The 26,388-nt window shown below is 40.1% G+C and overlaps 1 protein-coding gene across 7 annotated transcripts in view; it reads left to right on the top strand.

Annotated features, from left to right (window-relative positions):
* The window catches only part of ATE1 (arginyltransferase 1), a 159,521-nt gene extending 134,117 nt beyond the window's left edge, over positions 1-25,404 (top strand). For 6 of the 7 annotated variants that reach the window (XM_043597734.1, XM_043597733.1, XM_043597731.1 and 3 more), the window contains one exon: positions 21,654-25,404. In XM_043597734.1, the coding sequence (XP_043453669.1) occupies positions 21,654-21,832 (179 nt within the window). In that variant the 3' untranslated portion in view covers positions 21,833-25,404. The remainder of the gene's footprint in view (positions 1-21,653) is intronic. The other variant, XM_043597735.1, reaches the window with a different exon arrangement.
* Positions 25,405-26,388: the final 984 nt, after the last annotated feature.

The following is a 26,388-nucleotide window of genomic DNA, read 5'->3' as shown; positions in this document are numbered from 1 at the left end:
GGTTAATGCAGTTAGAGGGTGTGTGGAGGGAGGGGTGAGGTGCTGTGATCTACTGCCTAAATGTAAAGAAGTGTATCTGAGCTGGTTCACTGAATTTGCATAATCTTTGTTCTATAAAATAATGGTTTCGGAAAAGTCAAATGGGATCTAGTGATTATAAATTGAGCTCTGTCTTTTAATGTCTCTTTTAAAAAACACCCTGCTGGGGCGCCTGGGTGGCTCAGTCAGTTAAGTGTCCAACTCTTGATTTTGGCTCAGGTCATGATCTTGAGGTTCAGGAGTTCGAGCCCCACATCGGGCTCTGCACTGACAGCGTGGAGTCTGCTTGGGATTTTCTCTCTGCCCCTCCCCCACTCATACTCTCACGTGTGTACACGCTCTCTCTCTGTCTCTCTAAAAAACAAAACAAAACCAAAAATACCCTGTTGTTAAATCCATTATTGCGAATTCTTTGACAAAACGAAGACTCTCTTGCAGTACAGCTAATCATCTGTGTTATATTTTCATTTTTAAAATTAGGATTTTTGAACATGTTTTCTTAAAGCACTCAAACTGCATTCAAGAAAGCAAGGAAAATCAGAAGGGACCATTTAGTTTATTTGCACTTTCTGAATTTGCCAGTGGTCCAGTGTTTGCTTTGGGACCGTAGACCTGGCTTTAACTACAAACTGTAGCCATTTCTTTCGTAACTGCACACTTCTGAAAATACAGTTGACCCTTCTGAAAATACAGAAGTTGACACTTCTGAACATAACACAGGAGTTAGGAGTACCCACCTCCGTCCAGCTGAAAATCAGCATGTAAGTGTTGACTCTGCTAAAACTTTACTAAGAGCCTCCTGTTGACCAGAAGCCTTACCAGTGACATAAATGGTCAGTGAATGCATAATTGGTATGTTATATGTATTATATACTGTATTCTTACAATAAAGTCAGCTAGAAAAAAATTTTAAGAAAATCATAAGGAGGAGAAAATACATTTACAGTCCTGTACTGTATTTATCAAAAAAAAAAAAAACAAAAAAAAAGTCTGCATGTACCTAGATCCACATACCTCAAACTTGTATTGTTCAAGGATCAGCTGTATTTTTGAAAGAAATTGGTTTCCAAAGAGGAGTGTGTATGAACTGTAAGTACAGTGCTTTGTAACACTGCTTCATTCGTTTTTAGTCACAGTACTTTATTTTGTTTTTCAAAATACTTTAAAGGAATAGTTGAGATTTTTAAAAAATACGTCACAGAAACGTGCTTGGATTCAAAGGACTGAGCAACACTGTTCTATAAAAGGCCTCAGATTCTGTCCTCTTACGTTGTTGCCCAGAAGTTCTATAACAGGCTCAAGTCTTAGGAAGAAGTATTTGAGATGTAGGAAGCGTTCTTAAAGATTTATTTTAAAATTTAAAAAACTGGAATTTACTTTAGAAAGTCTCAAGTTTTAGGGATTCATGAATAAATCGTGTACCTGAGCAGCGTGAAGACAAAAACTCAGTTTCTGTGTCAGACCTGTCAGAGCTGATGAAGGACACGGAGAGTCCCAGGAGTGGCCTGGTGGAACAAAATAGAACTCTTCTGTTGTTGTCCAGAGGTTCTGTGTATCACTGGTAAGATTTTGCCTGAGTTGGTTACCCGTTAGCTTATTTAATGCCAAGAAAGGAGTTTTAATCTTCTTATTATAGTTCCCATCACGCACCTTTTCATTGTTAAAACATTTTACTTCAGAGTAGATCTTTTCAGTGCACTGTAATGAAAATGAAAACCAAGAGCATCAAGTCATTTGGGGAGATTGGAGTCAGCAAGTAACAAATGGATTTCATCACACGCAAATGTAGACTAATGAAAGCACAGCAGAAACTCTGGAAGAACATGGAACAATCCACTGGACTGGCAACTCAAGGAAGGGATAGAAGGATCTAATAATTAAAGCTAAAACAGCTGGGGCACCTGGGTGGCTCAGTTGGTTGAGCATCTGACTTCCGCTCAGGTCACGATCTTGTGGTTCGTGAGTTCAAGCCCTACGTTGGGCTCTGTGCTGACAGCTCAGAGCCTGGAGCATGCTTCAGATTCTGTGTCCCCCTCTCTCTCCGCCCCACTCCTGCTTGTGCTCTGTCTCTCTCTTTCAAAAATGAATAAACATAAAAAAATAAAAAAAAACCCAAAAAACAGCAAAACCTGCATAGCTGTGCGGGGTGAAAAAAACCTTTCTTCCTCCGAGCAGGAGGATAATATACCGGAAGGAAATGTGGCAAAACTTCTTTGGTTGAGTTTGTTCATCACCTTGGAGAAGGGCGTTTCCCCTGTGGAAGTGGGTTGCAGTCTCCAATCTGGCCTCCAAAGATAGAACCAAAACACACTCAGCGATTATCCTCCCTGGATTGGGGACCAATAACCAACAGGGCTTTTGAACGGCATGTAAGTAATTCCTAGCTCACGGCTGCCTCACAAGTGTCCGTAAATGCTGCTTAAGCAGTTGACTTTGGCTGTGGTTCACTGCTGGGTTTGGGCCCAAATTCCTCTCTTCATATAAATCATCAGTTGAGCCCTGCCAGTTCATAAAAGATCTGGAACATGGGTATTCTCCATGCAGTGTCTCTGTTTCTAAAATTCTTAGTCCCTCTGGAGAAGCAGACATATACTGGTCTAGGATGTGAAGCGTGAGACACAGCCTTTTCATTCCAGATGGACTTAGGTTGTGTTTGATGGATTGTTTACAGTTAGCATCATTTCTTTACATTTTATTGTGGCTAATTAACAGGAGTTTTATGTAGATGTCAGATACCATTCTTGTTCTAAAAACAGATTAAACAGAGCACAATTCAAAGCAATTGTGACCCGATCAATTTCAATATTTATTACATATTCAGAAACAAAATAATCTAAGAATGATTTAATTTGGGAACTCAGACATTGAGTAATAAACATGAGGTACTAATTAACAAGATAGTTGATGAAAGCTGGATAGTTGCTCTGAAGATGTGTTGCTCGTCTGGAGTCTGAGATCAGCACCATGAACCACAGGCATTTAGTGGATGCCTACTCAGCATTTTGTATCTCCAGGATCGAGGGTGCATGGTGCCTGGACCTTGAGGCTACAAAGAAGTACAAGATTTGCTTCCCATCCTCAGGGAGTTTACTGTTAGGATGGGAAGACCATCCACATATGAGATGACAGAGAGCAATCAAAATATTGTTCCTGTAATAGGTTTTTTTCTTCATTAAAAACCACTATCGAGGGGCATCTGGGTGGCTCAGTCGGTTAAGTGTCCGACTTTGGCTCAGGTCATGATGTCATAGTTGGTGGGTTCAGGCCCCACGTCGGGCTCTTTGTGACATCTCAGAGCCCGGAGTCTGCTTTGGATTCTGTGTCTTTCTCTCTCTCTCTCTCTGCCTGTCTCCCGCTTGCTCTCTCTCTGTGTGTCTCTCTCAAAAATAAACAAACATTAAAACAATTTTTTTGAACACTTTTGATGGATATGTTAATTAGGTTGATTGTGGTAATCATTTCACAGTGTGTACATATATCAAATAGCATGCCGTACACCTTAAGTGTATGCAATTCTAATTTTTATTTGTCAAGTTTACCTGAACAAAGCTGGTTGCCAGGGGTAGCACCATTTTTAAATGGTCTTAATAGAAGAAAAAACTAAGTGGACATAAGATGCCTTACAGGGACAAAATTGCTGAGATTTGAAACTGCATTTTTCTAAGCAAAGTAAGAGCTACATTTTCTCTAATTTGCCTAAAAGATCTTGGAAACTTTGATGATAGCCATTAACTCTGTTCATTGGCCTTTGCATTCCCACCATTGTTTGGGATTAAATTAAAATCTAAGGTATGTTTTTGAGTATGAAAAAGCCTTAGGATTATAGGATAGCTGGATGGTCCTGGCTGCTGAACCTGGGGCTGGGGGAGGAGCTGCTTCTAAGCTTTCTTCCCAGGGAGCCAGCACCTGTGTTTGCATTAAGCATGGTTTGTAACCTAACCCCCACCGACTGTCTTCATTTTGATATTCAGAAAATCACTATTTACAGCAGAGAGAGATGGCTGTGTCTGACTTTCCATCACTTATCTCACTCAGCTTTTTGTGAAGATTTTTGAGGGACCCGCTTTGATGTTTTCTTTTGGTTGCATTTTTTTTCTTCCCCTGATAGCCTTAGTTTCATTTGTGGGTATTAAATGTTTCTTTATTTCAGAGTTTTTGCAAGCTTCAACAAGGTGGGTGCCATCCTTACAGATATCCTAGTTTGCTTTAAGACTGGAGTTTTTTATGTTTAAGACGCTTGAGACATTTGTTCATTCTATCAAGATACTTTAAAACAGTGAACATGTAGAGTCTCATTTTGAGATTGCTCTTAATTGCAGTGGATAATGAAAGGTGCGATACGATTTTTTTTTCAGTTAAGGAAATAGCTTATAAATCCTCCACTCATCTTGAATAACAAATTATTCAAAATTAAGCACAATGAATTATTGCTTTATTAAGTCAGATCAGACTTATTGAATTTTGGCTTTATTGATCAGAGTATATACGGTTCATAGCATTGTTTGAACTTTAAGCCACAGAGAAGTAATTGATCTTAAGGTTCAAAAGCAGATTGTTTTAAAGAACACAATATATAATAAATCCTGAAAATATTTCAAATTTGCACTTAAGATGCTATAGTTTTGTTTTAGCTTATGAAAATCAATAAAATCCTGAAATACTACCTTTGACTACTAATCTCAGAGGTTATTAAGGATCTTCATGCTAAAGTACAAAGACATGGCCCAGTGGGAATGTCTTAGATATTGTACTATATTTCGTTTGTAATTTCCCTCTCTTCTCCTCTGTATGTGCGGGGGACAGTGGTGGGTAGAGTATGTGTGTGTGTGTCTTTCTCCCTGTCTTTTTTAATCTATTAATCCATTCCTACTTACTGCTGTGTAGTGGTCCGTGGTGTGGATGATCGTTGTGCCCCAGCTTGTTTAATTATTTACCCGTTGAAGGATTTCTGTGCTTTTCCAGTTTATGACTATCACCAGAAAAACCCTGCATAAACGTTTGTTATACAGGTTTTTGTGTGAACTTAATTTCCGCTTCTCTGGGATGAATGACCAAGAGTGTAATTGCCAAGTTGTATGGTAAAAGTAGGTTTAGTTTCTTAAGAGGCTGCCAAGTTGGTTTCCAGAGTTGTTGTGCCGTTTTATATTACCACCACCATGTATGAAAGACACCGTTCCTTCACGTTCTTGCCAGCACTGGTTTTGTTTCTATGTTTTTGTTTTAGCTGTTCTAACAGGTGGATAGCAGTATCTCACTATGGTCTTAATTTGCGTTTCCCTAATGGCTGATGGACATCTTTTCATGTGCTTATTTGCCATCCATATTTTCCCTTCGGTGAAATGTATCCTCGTGTCTTTTGTGCATTTTTCTAAAGGGATTGTTTGTCTTTATATTGTTGGGTTATAAGAGTTCTTTATTTTTTTTAAAGTTTAAGTAATGTCTACACTGAACATGGGGCTCGAACTCACGACTCTTAAGATTGAGAGTTGCACACTCTTCCGACTGAGCCAGCCAGCCCCTCTTTATATACTTTTTTAAGGTTTATTTACTTATTTTGAGAGAGAGAGTGAGAGAAAGAGTGCGTGCGTGAGCAGGGGAGGGGCAGAGACGGAGGAAGAGAGAGAGAATCCCAAGCAGGTTCTTCGCTGGCAGCAGCCGAGGCCACTGTGTGGGCTCGAACTCATAAACCATGAGATCATGACCTGACCAGAAACCAAGAGTCAGTTGCTTAATCCACTGAGCCACCCAGGTGCCCTTCTTTATATACTTTAAATATCAGTCTTTAGTAGCTTGTCTTTTTATCCTTTTAACAGATTTTCATAGAGCAAAAGTTTTTAATTTTAATACTGTCCAACTTATCATTTATCTCCTTTATGAATCATGCTTTTGGTGTCATGTCTAAGAACTCTTCAGTAAGCCCTAGGTGTCAAATATTTTTCTCCTGTTAGTTTTATACTTTTACAGGTAACGTTTAAGTCTGTGATTCATTCCGAGTTAATTTTTTTTGAGACGTGCAGTTTAGATCAAGATTTAGTTTTTTGGCTGTGCATATCGAGTTGCTCCAAAACTGTTTGTTGGGAAGGCTCTTCCTCCACTGAATTGCTTTTGCGTCTTTGTCAAAAACCAGTTGGCCATACTTGTGTGGGGCTGTTTCTGGATACTCTGTTGTGTCCCACAGATCCATATGTCTACCTGTGTAATGTGTAAATATTACACAGTCTTTTTTTTTTTTAATGTTTATTTTTGTGAGAGAGCAAGAACGCACATGAGCGGGTTGGGGCAGAGAGCGGGAGACGGAGAATCCGTAGCAGCCTCCATGCTCTCCGTGCAAAGCCCAATATGGAGCTTGAACCCACCAACCATGAGATCATGACCTGAGTCGAAGTCAGACGCTCAGCCAGCTGAGCCACCCAGGCGTCCCTACAGTCTTGATTACTGTAGCTATGTAACAAGTCTTAAAATTCAGTCGAATGATTCTTTTTCAACTTTATTCTTTTTCAGAATTGTTTCAGCTCTCCTAGTCTTTCTGCATACATTCGGGAATAATCTTGCCTATATCCATAAAAATACTTGCAAGGATTTTGTTAGGAACTGTGTTACATCTATAGATCAGCTGGGAGAGAATTAATGTTTTTATCACAAGTTTTTCAGTCCATAAAATGGAACATCTGTCCATTCATTTAGATCTTTGATTTCTTCCAGCAGCATTGTGTGGGTTTCAGCATGCAAGTCCCATACATGTTCTTGTAGGTTTACAGGTATTTCTTTTTCCAAGTAATTATAAATGGCGTGGTTTTTTATATTTAATAATTTCCACATGTTTATTGTTTATTGAAATACAGTGGGCCTTTTAAAATATTTGTTTCGATCGTGGCAAAATATACACAACATAAGATTCACCATTTTAACTATTTTTAAGTGTGTAGTTCAGTGGCATTAAGTACATTCACATTGTACAATATCACCACCATCCCTCTCCAGAATTCATCGTCCCATATTGAAACTCTGTACCCATTAAACACTAACTTCTGTTCTTTTCTCCCCCAGCTCCGGGCAACCATAATTCTAATTGCTGTCTCTATGAACTTGATTATTAAGTTTTTCATAGGAGTGATATCGTACATTATTTGTCCTTCTGTGACTGGCATATTTCACTTAGCACAGTGCCTTCAGGGTTCACTCATGTCAGAGCAGATGTTAGCATTTCATTTCTCTTTAAGGTTGAATGATATCCCATTGTATGTATACGCCATATTTTATTTATCCATTCATCCATTCGTGGACACTTGGGTTGTTTCCACCTTTTGGCTGTTGCAAATAATGCTGCTCTGAACACGGGTCTCCAAATATCTCTTTGAAACCCTGCTTTCTGTTTTTTGGATATATGTCCAGAAATGGAATTGCTGGATTATATGGTAATTCTAATTTTATTTTTTTGAGGAACCACCATACTGTTTTTCCCCGTGGCCACACCATTTCACATTCCCATCAGCCACGTGCAGGTGTTCCAGTTTTTCCACATCCTCTCCAACGCTTGCTGTTTTCTGTTTTTTTGACAATAGCCATCTGGGTGGGAAGCGTTATTTTATTGTGGTTTCTATTTGCATTTCTCTAATGGTGACTGATGTTGAACATCTTTCCATGTGCTCTTTGGCCACCCGTATGTCTTCTTTGGAGAAATGTCTATTCATGTCTTTTGCCTGTTTTTGAATCAACTTATTTGGGGTTTTTGTTGTTGAGTGTTAGGAGTTCTTTATATCCCAGATGTTAATAACCATAGCAGGTATGTGATTTGTAGTTCATTTGATTGGTGTATGTTGATGTTTATCCTGTGACTTTGCTGGGCTCACTTGGATTTCTAGGAGGATTTCTTTTACAGCATCTTTGAGGTTTTGTGCATAGACAGCTACGTTACATGCAAATAGGGACAATTTTATTTCTTCTTTTCCCATCTGGGTGCATGTTTGTTCCTTTTTTTTACCTTATTGCAGTGGCAACTTCCAGCACTTCCTTGAATAAAGACAGAGCAGACATCCTTGCCTTGTTTCTGATCTTAGGGGGAAAGCATTCATTCTTTATCGAGTTGACGAAATCCCCCTTCGATCCTAGTTTTCTGAGACGTTTTAACATGCATGGTTGGTTGTTGAGTCCGTCAGGTGTATTTTCTGCCTCATTTGATGTGACTGTGATGGTTTTCTCTAAACTGTTCATATGGTAGATTATATTGGTTAGCTTTCAAATACCGCATCAGCCTTGCATACCTGGGATAAATGCAACTGCTGAATTCTTTTTTGCTAACATCTCATAAAGGATTTTTGCATCCATATTCATAAGGAGTACTGGTTTGCGATTGTCTTTAGCTGTGCTTTGTCCAATTTAGGTTCCTGCTTTTATTTTCTGAAAGAGATTGTGTAGAATTGGTGTGTTAATTCTTTCTAAATGTTTGGTAGAATTCTCCAGGGAGCCCATTGGGGCCTAGAGATTACTTTTTTGGAAGTTAATTACAAATCCAATCTCTTTACTAGTTAGTTATAGTGCTGTTTATATTATTTCATATTGGGTGAGTTGGGGCAGTATGTTTTTTGAGATTATTCTCAGAAAGCTTTTTTTCTTGCTACATTTTTTTTGTCTCTGTGTATTGGCTTTTCAGGGTCACCAGCTTTTCCAGGATCCCCCCTGGAATACATGAGGCACAAAGAGCCCAGGACGCTCACCGCCTTATCATTCCTCAGGCCTCCGAGTCCCTACCAGGCTGCTGCGCCTTCCCTCCTGTTCCAGTGTCTTCTTAGGTTTTATGTATAATGTCCAGGGTTTTCTGTCATTCTCAGTGGGGCAGTGGAGAAAAGTAGGTGCACCCCATCTTGCTGGAAGTGAAAACCCCTGTCTTCTCTTGTCTTAATTGGAAAAAAATGATAATAAAATGCCGGGGTGCCTGGGTGGCTCAGTTGGTTAAGCATCCAACTCTTTAAAAAAAAATTAATGTTTATTTTTTGAGAGAGACAGAGCATGAGTAGGGGAGGGGCAGAGAGAGAGGGAGTCACAGAATCTGAAGCAGGCTCCAGGCTCCGAGCTGTGAGCACAGAGCCCGACACGGGGCTCAAACTCATGAACCGTGAGATCATGACCTGAGCCAAAGTCGGACACTTAACCAACTGAGCCACCCAGGCGCACGCCCCCCCCCCTTTTTTTTTAATTTTTTTTTTAACCTTTAGCATCCGACTCTTGACTTCAACTCAGGTCATGATCTCATGGTAGTGAGATCAAGCCCCACGTGGGGCTCCATGCTGGGGGTGGAGCCTGCTTAAGATTCTCTCTCCCTCTACTCCTCTCCCCTACTCATGCATGTTCTCTTCCTTCTCTCTCAAAAAAAGTCCTAAGAAGTATTTTTTTTTTTAACTGGTTAGGAACGTGTAAACTATTATTCCTGTTTCAGCTGTGCATTTACAGCTATACTATGAAGACCATTACCGCATGCTACTGGTAGTTAATATGCAGCAAATGAGTAGTTGAGAAAATTTAGCAAAAATCAAACATGATAAAATCTGATCCAAGTTTTGTAAAAAGGCTTATTTGTATCGCTAATACTACTTACTTGATTAACTTTCAGAGAGATTACAACACCTAGTTTCAGGTTTAAAAATCCAAAAGAAAACCAGATTTCAAAATCATGAAGCTGTGACAATAAAAAGGCACTTACAATAGATGACACCACTGTGACCCTTACTCCTAATGTTGTGATGGTCTTAAATTGACTTTTAAGGAACTATCAATAATCATCTCTGTCTCCTCTTCTCTCATCTATGTTAATATATTGGGTTTTTTTTCTTTTTTTAGTCTCCACAGAGTCACTTTATCAAATTACGAATAAAATTAAATGGAAATCTGCTGATTTCTAACACAAAAACAGTGGATCACAGCATTATTATAGAAGATGTGAAAGGACAACTGAGGCTGTTTTGTACGTTCTTATTTGCACTGTAGCTAAGGCACACCTGAGGGTCACTCTTCTCCATTCTGAAGCTTTAACAGGAGCAGAAATGAAAAATGGCCACATGAATGTGGCAGTGGAGAAATTCCCTGCTGTAGCCTTGGTTTTTGGTTTTTGTCATGGGTTTGCTTTTTGTTTGTTTTGTTAATTTCCCTGTCTTAGAGCACTGTTTTTAAAGGCAATTGCAAGAAATTGTTAACGCACCCTTAGATTCATGCGCCGGTATGGTTTTAAGATCTCCTACATGTCTGACTACGTGATGGGGTGTTTCTGTGCCGTTGCCTGTAGGCCCCACTCCCAGGGACTCCAATGGTCCATAGAGATCCTGAGCGTCAGAATTTCCTAAAACGTCCCCCATGATTCTAGTATGCAGCCAAAGTTGAGAACCAGCGTGCTAGAATTTAGCTTACTATTTGTAATATGTGTTTTATTTGGGCGACTGGCAGAGCTTTCTCCTGCCTGCTGGACGATTCATTTGTCCAGAAGTTTAGATGAGCCTTCAGGGGTGACTTCACATTGAGGCAGGTCCGTGTGCTGTGTGCAGTCCCAGTCAGCTGACTCAGAAGCTCCCCCCTGTACCCGAGAACACGGCAGGCAGGCGTTCTCCTTACCCAGCTCTGACTCACAGCTTCACCTGCTAAAAGCCGCACAGATGTGAGCACTCTCTTTAAATAAGGGCGAAGTGACCGAAGTGGGAATTCTATCAACAGTAATTGTAGCTCTGTTGCTGCTTTTAGCGTCGGTCTAGTGCTGGATGCTTCATATTTATTTATTCACCAGCACTTTAGCCCTAGGTGGCTTCTTTGTGTTGAAAATTTTCTTTACTAGAAACATGATCGATTATATGATTGTTATTATTAAAAATATGGTGTGGATAGTTAAAATCCCACAACATATCCCAGTGCACGTGCATATAAGCATCCGTATCCACACCCCAGGCTCTGCAGAGGTAAGCACTATTGAAGTTTGGTAGGAAGTTTGGGTTTTTTCCTGTGCGTATATTTTCTAATTTTAATTTTTAGTCACATCATTTATTTAAACCTAGAATTTATATGTGTAAATTAAATCCTTCTAAAATATCCTGTGGCTTGGTTTTTTACATTAAAATTAGGTTATCGTGAAAATGTTGTATCACAAACTTCCTCATTCCTTTTAAAAGTAAACTTTTTTAGAAGAGTTGAAACTTTGCTAAAATGGCAAAGATAGTATAGAGCATTCTCCTGTACCCCCCGCACCCACTTTCCCCTGTTGTCAATATCTTACATTTTTCTCATTTGTAGTTGTTTTTTTTACGAGACTTTTTTTGATCAGTTTTAAGTCTACAGAAAAACTGAGCAGAAAGTACAGAGAGTTTCCATCTGTCCTCCAACGCCCACCTCCCATTTCCCCTATTATTAACATCTTACATTAGTGAGATATATTCGATACAGTTGATAAGCCAATATCGATCCATTATTATTGACTGAAGTCCATGGTTGACAATGGGATCCGCTCTTCGTGGTGTACGTTGTATGCTGTACAATGTGTAATGATATGTATCCCCCATCACAGGAGCCTGCAGAATAGTTGCGTTGCCCTCAATACCCTCTGTGTTCCACCTGTTCATCCCCGCTTCAAAGCCACCAACCCTTGGCCACCACTGATTTCTTTACTGTCTCTATAGTTCTGCCTTTTCCACAGTGTCACATAGTTGGAATCATACGGTACGTAGCCTCGTCAGATCGGCTTCTTTCACTTAGTAATATGCATTTGAAGTTCCTCCGTGTTTTTTCATGGCTTGAAATTGCTGTCTTTTCATCACGGAATGATAGTCCATTGTATGAATGTACCACACAGTGTTTTCATTCATTCACTCATTGCAGCACATTTTGGTTGCTTCTGCATCTCGGCACTTATGAATAAAGCTGCTCTGAACATTTGTTTGTAGGTTCTTGTGTGGACATAGTTTTCCGTTCCTTGGGGCACCTGACTGGCTCAGTCAGTAGAACATGTGACTCTTGATCTGGGGTCACAAGTTTGAGCCCCACAGTGGGTGTAGAGCTTATTTAAAAAATATATCTTAAAAAAAAAAAACCTTAGGGGCCCCTAGGTGGCTCAGTCTGTTGAGCATCTGACTTCGGCTTAGGTCATGATCTCACAGTTTCTGGGTTTGAGCCCCACATCAGGCTATGTGCTGACAGCTCGGAGCCCGGAGCCTGCTTCAGATTCTGTCTCTTCTCTCTCTCTGCCCCTCCCCTGCTTGTGTGCACTCGCTCTCTCTCTTTCTCTCAAAAATAAATAAGCATTAAAAAAAAACTTAAAAAATTTTCAGCTCATTTGGGGAAATACCGAGAAGCATAATTATGGGGCCATATGGTATACATGTGTTTAGTTGTTCTTTTTTAATGGCTGCAGACAGTGATATACGTTATTGATAATAATTACCCATTGACGGACATTTAAGTTGTAAATGTTTTGCTATTACAAATAACGCTACAACATACTTTTAAATATACATCTTTTTGCACACATACTAATATTTCTGCAGGACACATCCCTAAAATAAGAATTGCTCTGACCAAGAGCATGTGAATTTGCCCAGCAGAAGACAAATTGTAGACTATAGCCTCCCAGCTCTGGTCCACTTAGTATTATCGAGTCTCCTAGGGCTCAAAAGAAAGATTTAGGCTGGAACCTGAGGATTGGGAGGTCACACTTAAGTGATGGAAATTGAATCCATGAACATGGTTAAGGTTTCCTAGGGAGAAAGTGTAGAGCAAAAAGAGAGGATGACCTAGAACGGAATACTGTGTAACTCCTAACATGAAACGATCAGGCAAAGGATTGCCCTGGTGGAAAGAGAAGAAGCAGGGTGCGTGGCGTCAGAAAGGCTGGAGTGGATTTCAGGGAGGAGGGAGGTGGCCTTCTGAGTTTACGCTTTGCTGAGGGAGACGAGGACGGAACTGTGTTTGCCGTATTCACGAACAGTGAGACCTTTGCCCTTAGTGAATACAGTAGACTGGACAGGGCTGAGACACACAGCGAGACAGATTGTGCAGTGGGTGGGACACGAGGAAATGGACATTAAATACCCTTTAACGAAGGAGAGAAAAGTAGAATAAGATTAACTGGAGGGTGAGCGGGGGTCAGAGAGTTTTGTTTGTTTCTGCCAGGTGGCAGTCTTCAGCTGTTATGAAAGTTAGTAAAAAGGAACTAGTAGAAGGAGATGCTGTAACTTACAGAGATTGTTTGCAGATTGGGTCGAGGCCAAGAATGGGGAAGAGGACAGATTGCTGGAATGAGGCCTTTGGCAAAGAAAAATGAATTTGTATTTGCCCGTAGGTAGAAATTTTGTAATTTAGTAATTTTGAATTTAATTTTATGCCCCTGGAAATTCTTAAAGGTTTTTGCTCTTTGAAGGTACTTTTGGACGTGTCTAGCTCAGTTCCCTTGGAAAGAAGCAGAGTTAACTCAGTGTCAAGTTCAGTCACTGGAAGTTATTTTATGGCTAACTTTCATTTTTAATGGCTTTGTTTGTGACCCAATGGGGTTACCTATCAGTGGGGTTACCGATGAGATTACCTATTATTGGATTAACTTTAACAAACTGTCACATGTGGAATTTAAAGCTGTTGATTAAAAAAAAAAAAAAAACTAGGGGTGCCTGGGTGGCTCAGTCTGTAAGCAGCTAGCTCTTGATTTTGGCTCAAGTCATGATCTTATAGTTGGTGATTTGGAGCCACGCGTCAGCATGGAACCTGCTTGGGATTCTCTTTCTCCCTCTCTCTCTGCCTCTCCCCTATTTGTGCACTTGTGCACTCTCTCTCTCTCTCAAAATAAATAAACTTTAAAAAATAAAATGAAAACTAATTTGTTAAATCAACTGAACATCGTAGATCATAAAAGGAACTAATTCAGTATATTTGATAATAAAAAAATTGTCAGATATCCATGTATTGACTTATATTAAATACAGTATTACCTTTTACAATTCCTTTTTCTCAGGACTCTACTTAAGATTTTTATTCTTCATCTTGATAACTCTGCTCTCTGACAGAAGAAACAGAATCTGAAAATACCTCCATAGGTTGTAGCGATGAGAGTATGTCAGAACAAAATTTAACAATTAAAAAGTGTAAATGTAATGCTTGGGTTTAAAAATAGACACATAGAATATGATGAGAGGCTGAAGAACATAGTTTAGCATGTTAATTTTTTTTTTCTGAAATAATTTCAGATGTACAGAAAAAGTTTAAGACTAATACGAGGAACTGCACACCCTTCACTCAGATTCCCCAGTTGTGAACGTGTTACCACATTTGCCTTCTCATTTTCCCCTACTCTGTATTTTTTTCTGAACCATTTGGGAATAAGTTAAAGATCTCTTGCACCGTCATCCTTAAATATTTCAATGTATATATTGCCTGAGAGCAAGGATACTTTTCCACACAGGCAGCCATCCAGACGAGCACGGTAGCAATGTTCTGTTAACACCGTGTATTACACAGAAATCCATGTACACACAGGCAGACCAAACCAGAGTAAAAGTCAGTGTTGTGGGCTACATTTATTGTCATGTCCCTTTAGTCTCCTTTGATCTAGAACAGTTCCTTAGTACACCCTGGCTTTCATTACCTTGACATTTTTGAAGACACAGTCCAGTTGCTTTCTAGAATGTTCCTTAATTTCTGTTCATCAATTTCTGTTACGTTTCTTCATAATAGGACGCAGGTTACTTAGTTTTGGCAAGAACACCCTAGAACTGATGCTGTGTTCTCACTGCATCATCCGAGGAGTCAATCGCACTGTCAATCCATCTCACTGCTGGGGACTTGAATTTATATCACTTGGTAAAATAATGTCAAGTGTCTCCACTGTAAAATTAGCATTTTGTATATGTTAATAAGAAATTAATATTTTATAGGGAGATACTTTGAGACATTGTAAATATCCTATTTTATCAAACTTCTATCTACCAGTTTTTATACTCATTAATGATGATTCTTGCTTGAATCATTTATTACTGAGATGGTTGCCAAATGATGATTTTCTGGGGCACCTGGGTGGCTCAGTTGGTTAAGTGTCTGACTTCGGCTCAGGCCATGATCTCGTGGTCTGTGAGTTCAAGCCCCACGTCAGGCTCTGTGCTGACAGCTCAGAACTTGGATCCTGCTTCAGATTCTGTGTCTCCTTCTCTCTCTGCCCCTTCCCCCCACCCACCCCCACCTCAAAAGGGGTAAAAAGATAGAATTACTGTTAGGAATAAATTTAACAGAGAAGTATAAAACTTATAATCTGAAAAATACAAAATATTGAAAAATTACAAAAGACCTAAGTAAATGGAAAAACATCCAATGTTTATGGATTGGACGACTTAATATTGGGAAGATGGCAGTACTCCTCAAACTGATCTACAGACTAAATTTAATCCCAATTAAAGTGACAGCTGGTAGGGCTCACTTGGTTGAGTGTCCGACTTCGGCTCAGGTCATAATCTTCCGGTTCATGAGTTCGAGCCCCACATCGGGCTGGCTGCTGTCAGCCTGTCAGCCCAGAGCCCACTTTGGATCCTCTGTCCCCCTCTGTCTGCCCCTCCCCTGCTTGCACTCTCCCAGAAGTAAATAAATTTAAAAAATAACAGCTGGCTTCTGTGCAGAAATTGACAGGTGATTCCAAAATTCATGTGAAAATTAAAGGAATCCAGAATAACCAAAACGGTCATGAAAAAGAAGAATAAGGTTAAAATTGTGTGGTTGTGACACATAGACCTACATATCCGTGGACTAGAATTGAGAGTCCAGAAGTTAGCTCTCATATTTATGATCAGCTGATTTCCAGAAATGATACCAAGACATTTCAGTGAGAGAAAAAGAATCTTTTCAACAAATGGTCCTGGGTGAACTGGATAACCACATACAAAAGAATGAAATTTGTTACCTATTTCATAGTATATGCAAAAATTAACTTAAAATGGATTGTACCAAAATGTAAGAGCTAAACCATAAAACTCTCAGAAAAAATAGGAGTAAATTTTCCTAACCTTGGGTTAGGCAGTGATTTCTTAAATATCACCCCAAAAGCACAAGTAACAAAAGGAAAAAAAATGAATAAATTAGGCTTCATCAAAATTTTAAAACTTTTATACTTCAGGAGACACATCAACAAAGTACAGAGTCCATAGAATGGAAGGATGTTTTCATAGATCATATATCTGGTAAGGATCTAGTATCCGGAATATACAAACAACTCTTAGAACTCCATAAAAAGCTCAGTTTAAAAATGGGCAAATGACATGAATGTACATTCCTCTAAAGAAGATCCGTGAATGGCCAACAAGCACATAAAAAGAAACTCAACATCATTAGCCATCAGGGAAATGCAAACCAAAACCATGGTAAGATATTACTTCATTCACCCGAGGGATGGCTGTAATGTCAGTGTTGATGAGGATGTGAAGAAATTGGAACCTTTATACACTGCTGATAGAATATAAAATGGTGCAGCCACTTTGGACAACAGTCTAGCCTTTCTTCAGTAGGTTCAATGTAGAGTTTTCCTATGACCCAGCAGTTTCAGTCCTTGGTATATATCTAAGAGAAGTGAAAGCACACAAAAACTTTGACCTGAATGTTCATAACATTAGTCATAATAGTTTAAAAGTATAAGTAACCCACGTGCCCATCAACTGGATAAGTAAAAAGCAGCGTGTCCATACAATGGCATATTATTTGGCAATAAAAAGGAACGAAGTGCAATTATATGCTGCAGCGTGGGCGAACTGTGCCAAGTGAAAGAAGTAAGTCACAAAAGATTGCATGTGGAGACCGAAAATAGACTGGTATTGCCTGGGGCTAGGGAAGTTGAGGAGGGGTGGGGAGCGACTGTTAGTAGGTGTAGGGTTACTTTCTGGGATGCTGAAAATGCTCTAAAATTGCTTGTTTTGATGGCTGCACAAGTCTGTGAATACACTAAAGACCATTGAATCATACGCTTTAAATGGATGAATTGTAGGAGAATTATATGTCAATAAAGCTACTATTCCATGGTATTTTACATAAGCTAAGTTTAGATTTGTTTTCATTTTGTCCAAAAGAATATTCCAAGAGAAATGACTAGCAACATTATCCCTTATAGATTATGAAAATGTGTAATTCTCCCCGACTGCTTTTGGATTCCCAGAGCAATTTTTTGAGCCTCCCACCAAGTGAACTTGACCAAGTAGCTGCCGAGTGGAGTTCATTTCTGTCACACGTGCCACGCATTCCCTTGCCCGGCCCTTTGCTGCCCGCGCTGAAATCTGCCTTTCACGGATTCTCCCCCTTCCCCATAGCGATCGAAACGTTTGTTAATACCTCTTGTCACAGGAAGATACTCTAAATCGTACTTGATAGTGAACTTTCCATAGTTGAGTTTGGTTTCAGAGTTGGGTTCTTTCATGCCTTCTTCACAATTCCACATTCTTTCTGTTGCATCACAGTTTCACTCAACTTCAGCTTCATTCGCGTTGCCGCATTTGCCGTCTGCACGGCCATCGTCCTGAGAAACTGTCGAGCATGTAATTTGTTTTCATGTTTATGAAATAATGCTCTACCAATAAATAATGAAGGTAAGAAAATAGACCATTTCATCATTTTCTGGGAAGCCTGGACATTGGGAGAATAACGAATGAGGTAAATCCCCATAAGAGGAAGTAAAGCCGTGAGCTCTAGATTCTTTTCGTCGGAAAGCGCCTGTGATGTGCAGTTCATCTCTTGCGAATAAAAAGCTGGGGAAAATCAAGCAGTCGTTGCCCATCGTGACGAGTTTCCCTTGAAGATTAAAACATCATAGATTCAGCAGCATATTTGTATTGCCAGTGATCAGATGCTCAACTCAGAGAGTTTGCGGGATTGCCTTTGGTTTTTATCTTACAAAACTGTGATACATTAGAGAAAGAAAGGGTGCAAGAGGTCCTTGTTGGCACACCTTTCTAAGACTTGTCAGTAAGCTGGCAGTGTCCCTTGGATGAGATGGCAGATGGTCTTTAATCTCAGAGTGGCTTATTTTTCTAGTCAATTTTGAGTCCCCTCAAGAAGAGGCCTGTTGTGCCATGTGGATTTAGCTGTGTGGGGTTTCGTCTACCAGCACACCGATGACACTTACCAGGCGAGCGATTCAGGATGATCACAAAGCGTTTTGAGAGGGTGCGGGAATGCTTTTGTTGTTGTTGTTGTTGTTGTTGTTGTTGTTTTACTTCAGTAAATAAATCAACATTTTTGGTGTCTTAAGAATCTGGCAGTGTCTACGGCCATACCACCCTGAACGCGCCCGATCTCGTCTGATCTCGGAAGCTAAGCAGGGTCGGGCCTGGTTAGTACTTGGATGGAAGAATCTGGCAGAATATTTCTTGTTTAGGTTTTAAATTGGTTTTAATACTAATAATATAAAATGTGCCGCGAATCAGAATTAACCTTCATTGCAGATGCAACTAGTGACAGTAACACTGCAGATCGTTAAGCCGAGAAAAGTGCATCGTATTTTTGCTATAAGGATAATCGGTGGTTTCTGAAGTTTAATACAGTACACCCACTGAAAGGGTGATTGGTTTGATTTTCTGGCCTTAATTTAAGGTATGGATAGAATGTGATCCGAAACTCCTAATATTTAAATGTAGCCTCTGAAATTGTTGAACACTGATAACGTGGGTGGAAGTTGGCTGAGGAAAAGAGGAGTGGGGGAGAAAGGGTTCCATGTGCTGACATCGTTCAATTTTTTTATTTCTGGATTATTTGAGTTTTTACAAGCGTTACTTTTTTTTAAGTTTTTGCTTAAATTCTAGTTAACATATACTGTAATAATTAGTTTCAGGAGTAGAATTTAGTGATTTATCAGTTACATATAACACCCAGTACTCATCACAAGTACCCTCCTTAATGCCCATCCCCCCACCCACCTTGCCTCCAGCAACCCTCGGTTCTCTATCGTTAAGAGTCTTTTATGGTTTGCCTCCCTCTCTTTTTTTTTTCCCCTTCTCCTGTGTTCATCTGTTTTATTTGTTAAATTCCACACGTGAGTTGAAATCATACGGTATTTGTCTTTCTCTGACTTATTTCACTTAGCGTAATACACTTTAGCTCTATCCATGTTGTGGCAAATGGCAAGAAGTCATTCTTTTTGATAGCTGAGTAATATTCTAATATATAAACATATATACACATACACAATTCCTTTATCAGTGGATGGATATTTGGGCTCTTTCCATAATTTGGCTACTGTAGATAATGCTGCTGTTAACATCGGGGTGCATGTACCCCCTTTGAATCTGTATTTTTGTATTCTCTGGGTAAATACCTAGTAGTGCAATTTGCATAACTTTTATGATTAAAAAAAGATTAATTTAAAAATTAACGTGCTTGTTGAATATTTGGTAATTTTGATGACTAATTCCCAGACAATTCATTGAGTTAGTTCAAGTTACTGAAATATCAGGTTTTTAACAATTTATAAAAATATCTTTCCCTTTGTTTCTCTTACCGATGCCTTGTGGCTCTGCATTCCATTTACTGAGCCAACGACTCAGCTGGTTGAGTGTCTGACTTCGGCTCAGGTCATGATCTTGTGATACGTGGGTTCAAGCCCCACGTCGGGCTCTGTGCTGACCACTCAGAGCCTGAAGCCTGCTTCAGATTCTGTATCTCCCTCTCTCTCTCTATGCCCCTTCCCCACTCACGCTCTGTCTCTCCATCTCTTCAAAAAACTAAACATTAAAAAAAATTTTAATAAAAAAATAAACATTAAAAAATAGTTAATATCAATTCTGCATGGTGGGGATTTTCCTAATTTTCTATTTTTATGTGTCATATTAGCCAAGAATAAAAGAGTGGCATTCGTTCTAGATAAAATAAAATGATGGCATATCAGATTTTACATTTTTATTTGCTAGAATGTTCCATTAGTTTGAATGTTAAAAGTGTGTTTGTCCTCAAATATTTTAGGGTAAATGTTTAAATGGTTACACATCATTTTATAAATATAGACATTATGTAGGGCCACGAATGAACGGTCAAGAAAGAAGTTTTGAGACGTTTTCAGTGCCAAAATGTGCTTTTATTATAGCATAGGGACAGGACCTGTGGGCAAGAGGAGTTGGTGGTTATAGGCCTAGTGCTCAAGGGAGAGGGGGATATGCAGGGAGTATTATATCACAAATGTCCTCTTCAACTTTCTACTCGTAAAACCACTTTCACAAGATTTCTCTGGTGCTTTATCATTCAGCCCGATATTAACTATCGGTGAGATGTACAGGCAGTCATGAGACCCAGTATGTACTCAGGATTGAGAACCGCAGCTGGAGGATGGTTTTTGGAAGTGGCCTGGCCAAGTCCCTGATAAAAGACATTATACATTGAGGTACATACCGTCGGGGTGGTCCCTCTATCTGCTGGAATTAGGAGCAGCTGCCATTAATTGAGACCTAGAGTAAATTGGCTGAAACAAAGGAGTTTCTTTTTTTCTATGAAATTCTTCACATCGGCAGTCCAGGGCTGCCCTGGTAGCTTTAGCCCACGGAGTCCTCTGGTACCGGAGTTCCTTCTTGCGTTAGTTTTTGTTGACCTAAGAGAAATCTCATAGTCTCGGGCTCAGGAGGAGACAGGTGGGCAGCCCTGCCATGACGTTCATGAAGCAGGCAGCACAGTGAAGGAAGGGTTGAAAAATAAAAGGGGGAGAGGGCCCAAGACCAGCTGTTCTTTTAAAGGATTCCTAGAAATTGCCACAAGACACGCCTGCTCGTATCCTGTTGGCCAGAGCTTGGTCACGAGGCCACACCCGACAGCAGGAGCAGCTGGGAATCAGGCTTTCCTCCAGGCGACCATTGTGCCCCGCAGAAACCAGGGATTTGTTTCTGTGAGAAAAGAGGAGAAGCGAGAGCAGCAGCCACTGGCCATCCCTGCCGCATCCTCCACGAAAGCCGGAAGAATCTGCCCGCTGCCCCCGGACCCTGCCTGCCCAGTGCGCTGACCTGCTCGGCTCGAGTCAGCCAAGCAGCTGGGTTGCAGAAAGCTTTGTTGCAGTGATGAGAACCTCAGTACGTTGGCTTGGGGAGAGGCAAGGTCCGTTCAGTTCAGACCCTGGAAAGATGCTAGAGAGTTATAAACTTTCCCGTTAGGAGAAAGGAATGTGTTCAAGGCCAGTTGTTTAATTGCATGCAGTTCTCTTCCGGATGTTCCAGCTTTCTTAGGGGAGGGAATTTATCACCTTTTGTCAGGGCATTTATTTATTAACATACTCAGGTTCATCTTAATGTTCATGCCGCACGCCCTCGTTTAAACATGCACGGGTCGAGGAGAACATCTTAACACATAATTATTACTCAAATTAAACATTTGTTTTTAATATTTGGTGAGAGAGACAGAGCGTGAGCAGGGGAGGGGCAGAGAGAGAGAGGGAGATGCAGAATCCGAAGCAGGCTCCAGGCTCTGAGCTGCCAGCACGGAGCCCGAGGCGGGGCTCGAACCCACGAACTGCGAGATCATGACCTGAGCTGAAGTCGGACGCTTAACCGACCGAGCCTCCGAGGCGCCCCAGAAATTAAAACATTTTTAAATTCAGAAATGGGAAGTAGCTGGACATGTGCCTTTCTTAATGAATATTTTCTTTCTTATTGCAGTGGATGAAGGTCGCAGTAAAGACCCTGACCGTTTGCAGGTGTTCCACAAGAAAGCCATAATGCCTTACGGCGTTTACAAGAAACAGCAGAAAGACCCGGGCGAGGAGGCCACTGTGCTGCAGTACGCGAGGCTGGTGGGGCAGACGTGCTCCGAGCGGATGCTGCTGTTCCGGAACTGAACCCGCGCCGCCCCCGCTCCCGCCCGGGCACCCACCCTGTGCCCGTGACGCGCGCCGCACGGTACATGCCCCTCCCTCCGGGGACGTTCCGGACCCGCCCACAGATTAGACTTTTTTATTTTGACTATTATATGGCTTTTCTAAAATATTGTGTGGCGATGTATTTGTGAGAATCTCCTGGTTAATACAAAGATTTTAAAAATACGTCGTGACCTAGCCTCATAATTGGGGCTTATCGTTTTGGAAGTTTGTTTTATGAGCAAGATACAGTATAAACTTCTCATGTTACTATTTTGGAAAGTAAAATTAGAAAGTGGATCTTAACTAATTTAAATCACTGTTGTGCTTTTTTTTGTCAAAGAAATTACAACAGACTTCTCAGATCCATTCAACACATTAGTTTACGCTACAAAACCTTACGTGTGGGGAGGACAGTGAGGGGGTCTGTCTCACCACTTAGAAAACGTCTTCTCAGGAGAACGAGACTGTGTTGTTATTCAGTGTTCAGTGTTAAATTACCGCTGAATGTCATGTAGTTAATAGAAAACTCAAAAGCATATAAACATTGAAGAAAGGATGTCATGTGAACATCAGATATTCATTTACCCAGGACAGTCCCCATCGTGTCTGTTCTCTTGACGGGATTAGTTTTTCCTAGAACGATTACTACAAGAGTGTCCCAGTTTGGACAGCAAATATATGGTTACCCTAGTTGTGTAGATGATTTGCCGTATTTCTAAAAATCTAAGAAGTGGAGTTTTCTTTGTGTTTGTTTCGGTTTTTTCATTTTGTTTTTGTAAAATATTGGCTCCTGCCTTGGCCTAATAAGACCCACCAGAAGTAAACATACACTAAATTTTTCATTCCTTCGAACTCAGGACACTTGCCTTTGGTTGCTGATTAAAAATTAGTTAATATCGGACTACTAGCTGCACTACAAGTCACACGTAACGAAGCCCAGGAATCATTCTGACCTCTGTTCCGGGGCAAGAGGTGAACAACCCGTGCCTTGCCCTCTGGTTTGCGAGTCACGGAGCAGGTGCTGCACTCGGGAATCTGAGGCAGAGGCCGGCTTCTTTTTTCCCCTCTCACTCGCTTTTGTTTGGCCCCTCGCCCAGTCAGCCAGTGTCCCTCGTCCACCACCGTCAAGGTGACAGGCACTGTGCCGGGAAGGAAGAGGAGACCCGCACGTCTCAGTTTGTAGTTAGAACTGAGTTATGTTGGAGACCATGAGCGACAGAGCAGCTTGGTTTCTTGTGCTCTGTATCAGCTCCTCCCCGTCTTCTGCAGCCAGCTGCTCGGCCACTAGTTCATTTCATACCCCATTTTGCCTCTTTTCTATTGATCTTTTTAAAAAAAAAAACGCCCGTATTATAAAAGTTAGTACTTGGAAACCCACTACTGATTTTAAACTTTTCTCCTAAATGCACTGATTTTAGATAAAACATTAGGAAATAATTTCAGTTAGCTAAGGGAAAGATCCTAAAACAATGATTTTAAAAATCACATGTCTAGAAATTCAGCATCTAAATAAACTGTGTATTTATTCATTCAGATAGGGTGTGTGTGTGTGTGTGTGTGTGTGTGTGTGTGTGTGTGTGTCTGTGTTAACACCTGCCATGGGCAGGTACCTGGCTAACTGAAGATAGGGTAGCGAGGAAAGCCATTTTTTCTGATAGCGTGGGTTTAGCATTCTTCTGGAATTTTGTTCCGTAAAATAAGTCTCCCAAGAGTATTTGATAGACTCGTATTTGGAACTGCCTTCAGAGTCTATAGAACTTTTTTTTCTTTTTCCCTCTAAAATGAAGACAGCTTGGGGCGCCTGGGTGGCTCAGTCGGTTAACCGTCTTGTCTTGACTTCAGTTCAGGTCATGATCTCACGATCCATGAGTTCGAGCCTCACGTCAGGCTCTGTGCTGACAGCTCAGAACCTGGAGCCTGCTTGGGATTCTGTGTCTCCCTCTCTCTCTGCTCCTCCCCTGCTCAGGCTCTGTCCCTCTCTCTCTCAAAAAAAAATGAACATTAGAAAATAGTAATAAAATGAAGATAGCTTAGTTGTTTTCTGATGACAAAATGGTACTCACTGTAAGCAATTAAAACATTAATAAAACTATAAATTAGAATGTAAAAATAATCTGAAATTCTACCATACCAGAGAAAGAGAGAATTGTTCTGTATATCCACACTCATGCGTGTATAATTTCAACATAAATAGAACTACGCTCCATACCTGAATTTTGAAAGAAGTTTCAGAATAGGATTTCAGAGGTGTTGTGAGTAATCTCAGTACCAGTAAAGCCAGCAGGGTAGGCTTGGTCCATAGTACCCTTGGCCTTGGAATGTCCTCGTCGTTAGGTGCTGCATCACATCTTAGCGATTGGCAGGTAGAAGGGCACTGTGGACGATCACAACTCTTGAGTATCCCATGAAGAGAAAACTGGACTCTTACGTCTTGCCACGAGCGTGGTTTCCTCCCGCAGAATTCAGTTAAGGTTCCTTCAGAGGGAAGCGATCAGTCACCCCTGTCGGGGAACCATGGTGCTGCGCCTGAGGGGGACGTTCAAGGTCGGCCGCAGTGAACTGCCAGAGCCGGGCGCAAAGATTTCTTCTGCTCACTTGCTGCGTTCATGTGCTGTTCTGGGAATAGATAGTGTATTGATCCTGATGAGTTAATTGTTTGTTCTTTTGATCCCTAGCTGAGTGAGTATTAAGAGTGCTAGACAAGGACAACAAGGAGAGCGACCCAGCTTTGTCAGTCGACATGCAGTCTAGCTGAGAAATCTGGTTTTATGTTAATGGCTTTCATCCAAAGAAGGACACTCGAGAACCTTTCAAAGACAGTTTCTATCTTTATCTTTTCAAGGCTGGCAGCTGCACGTTTAGTCTCAGAGTTGTCGTCCCTTTCTGGATTCAGGTAGATTCACGTCTGCTGCCTCCTTGTCTTGGGAGCAGAAATGAAATCGAGATGTCCCCATGCTACCGTCTTTATTTAAATTCTTTCAGTTCTGTGAGATTTTTGTTATTTTTTTAAATGTAATCTGAGCACTTTTTTTATATTCTATGAAAGATAGAGGCTATTACCAAATGAATATATTATTCATTTGATTAAAATTATTTAGATAAGGAACTATTACTGTTTATCTTTGCTTTCAGACAACTTATCCTATTTTTTATCCATTTTGCAAAATAGCACTTGTGTGTGGTTTCTTAACACATTGGAATCTATTCTGTAAATGAAGCTTTTCAGATTTCTGAACAGTATATGGTCTGCTTTTATAGTCTTTATACTATTTCAGTATGAATAAAAATGAGAAAGAATGTGATGACCAGTTATCTAGAATGTGTTGTTTGTTGCTAACTTTAAAGAAGGAAATGAAATGGAAACATATGGGAAATGTTTGAATTAGAAGTTATTCAAATGTGTATTCTTTTCCAAAAGAAAACCAGTGACTGTAAAGCAAAACAAGTTTGATTGCATGTGATATATTTTTTTTTTTGCTCTTGTGTATGCTTTTTGAATAGTCCATTTGATAAAGCTTAAGTGGAAAAAAATAAAGCTGTTTCTATCCGCAGTGGCTCGTGCTGGTCAATACTTAAAAGACCTATGTTTCCATCCTCTTAAATTTTTTAATACATTTTACCTGTAGTGAATATTCAGAAAACAGAGATAAAACGCTGGCTGTATGAATCGTAATATCTAATTTACAGTAATTGGAATTCTAGATCATTTGGTTACCTAAATCAAAGCATGATGGATTCCTTTCTTAGGAATAAATAAAAATAAAATAAATCTCACTTTAAGCAAAACATCTGGGTTTCACAAGATAAATTAGGGAATAGACATTCTCTTACCCAAAGGGATTAGAAGTGGGATTTAAGTAGCAAACTCAAATATAATTTGTCTTAAAAAGCTTAGTTTACAGAGAAATTTTCATTAATATCTCATAGAACAAAGTACGCTTTAATGGTCCATAATAGTACACAGTATATTTATGAAATATGTTTACAAACGTTTTGTCTTTTTACAGTAAAGAGGACCCTAGTAGGTGTACGATTTTCCAAGTGATTTAAATGTTGGTTAGAATTCCCACTGACATTTTTTTTTTTTCCAGAATGGAAATTTGCATTGTTGTTTTTCTTACCTGAAGTGGACGGTGTTCACCAGGGAGCACTTAGGCGGTGTAGAAAAGTACACAAAAGAAGATGCAAAATCACTTAGCATCCTATCAGCAAGCACCACCACTACGGTTAACACTTTGACGTGTGTACCCGTTCATAGTTTGTTCGGTCTACGTGTATGTATGTGTTTTTATTTTTAAATAAAAATGGAATCATGTCATGTATAGGGTTTTATCATTTTTTTCGTCTATTGAATATATTTGAACATCTTAATCTGTGAACATGAAACCAAATGAGGAAGAATATAATCATTTTAATGGCTGTTCGATAATATTCTGCCGTGTCTAGTACCTTTTGAGAAAGGAGTCTTCAGACGTCAGCCCCTCCTTATGGGCACTCGGAGTTGTAACTGACCGACATTAATATCTTTCATCAGT

The sequence above is a fragment of the Prionailurus bengalensis genome, chromosome D2 (assembly GCF_016509475.1).
Source record: "Prionailurus bengalensis isolate Pbe53 chromosome D2, Fcat_Pben_1.1_paternal_pri, whole genome shotgun sequence".
NCBI lineage: Eukaryota > Metazoa > Chordata > Mammalia > Carnivora > Felidae > Prionailurus > Prionailurus bengalensis.
The sequence above is the reverse complement of the archived record's forward strand: the minus strand, read 5'-3'. Positions and strand labels throughout refer to the sequence as shown.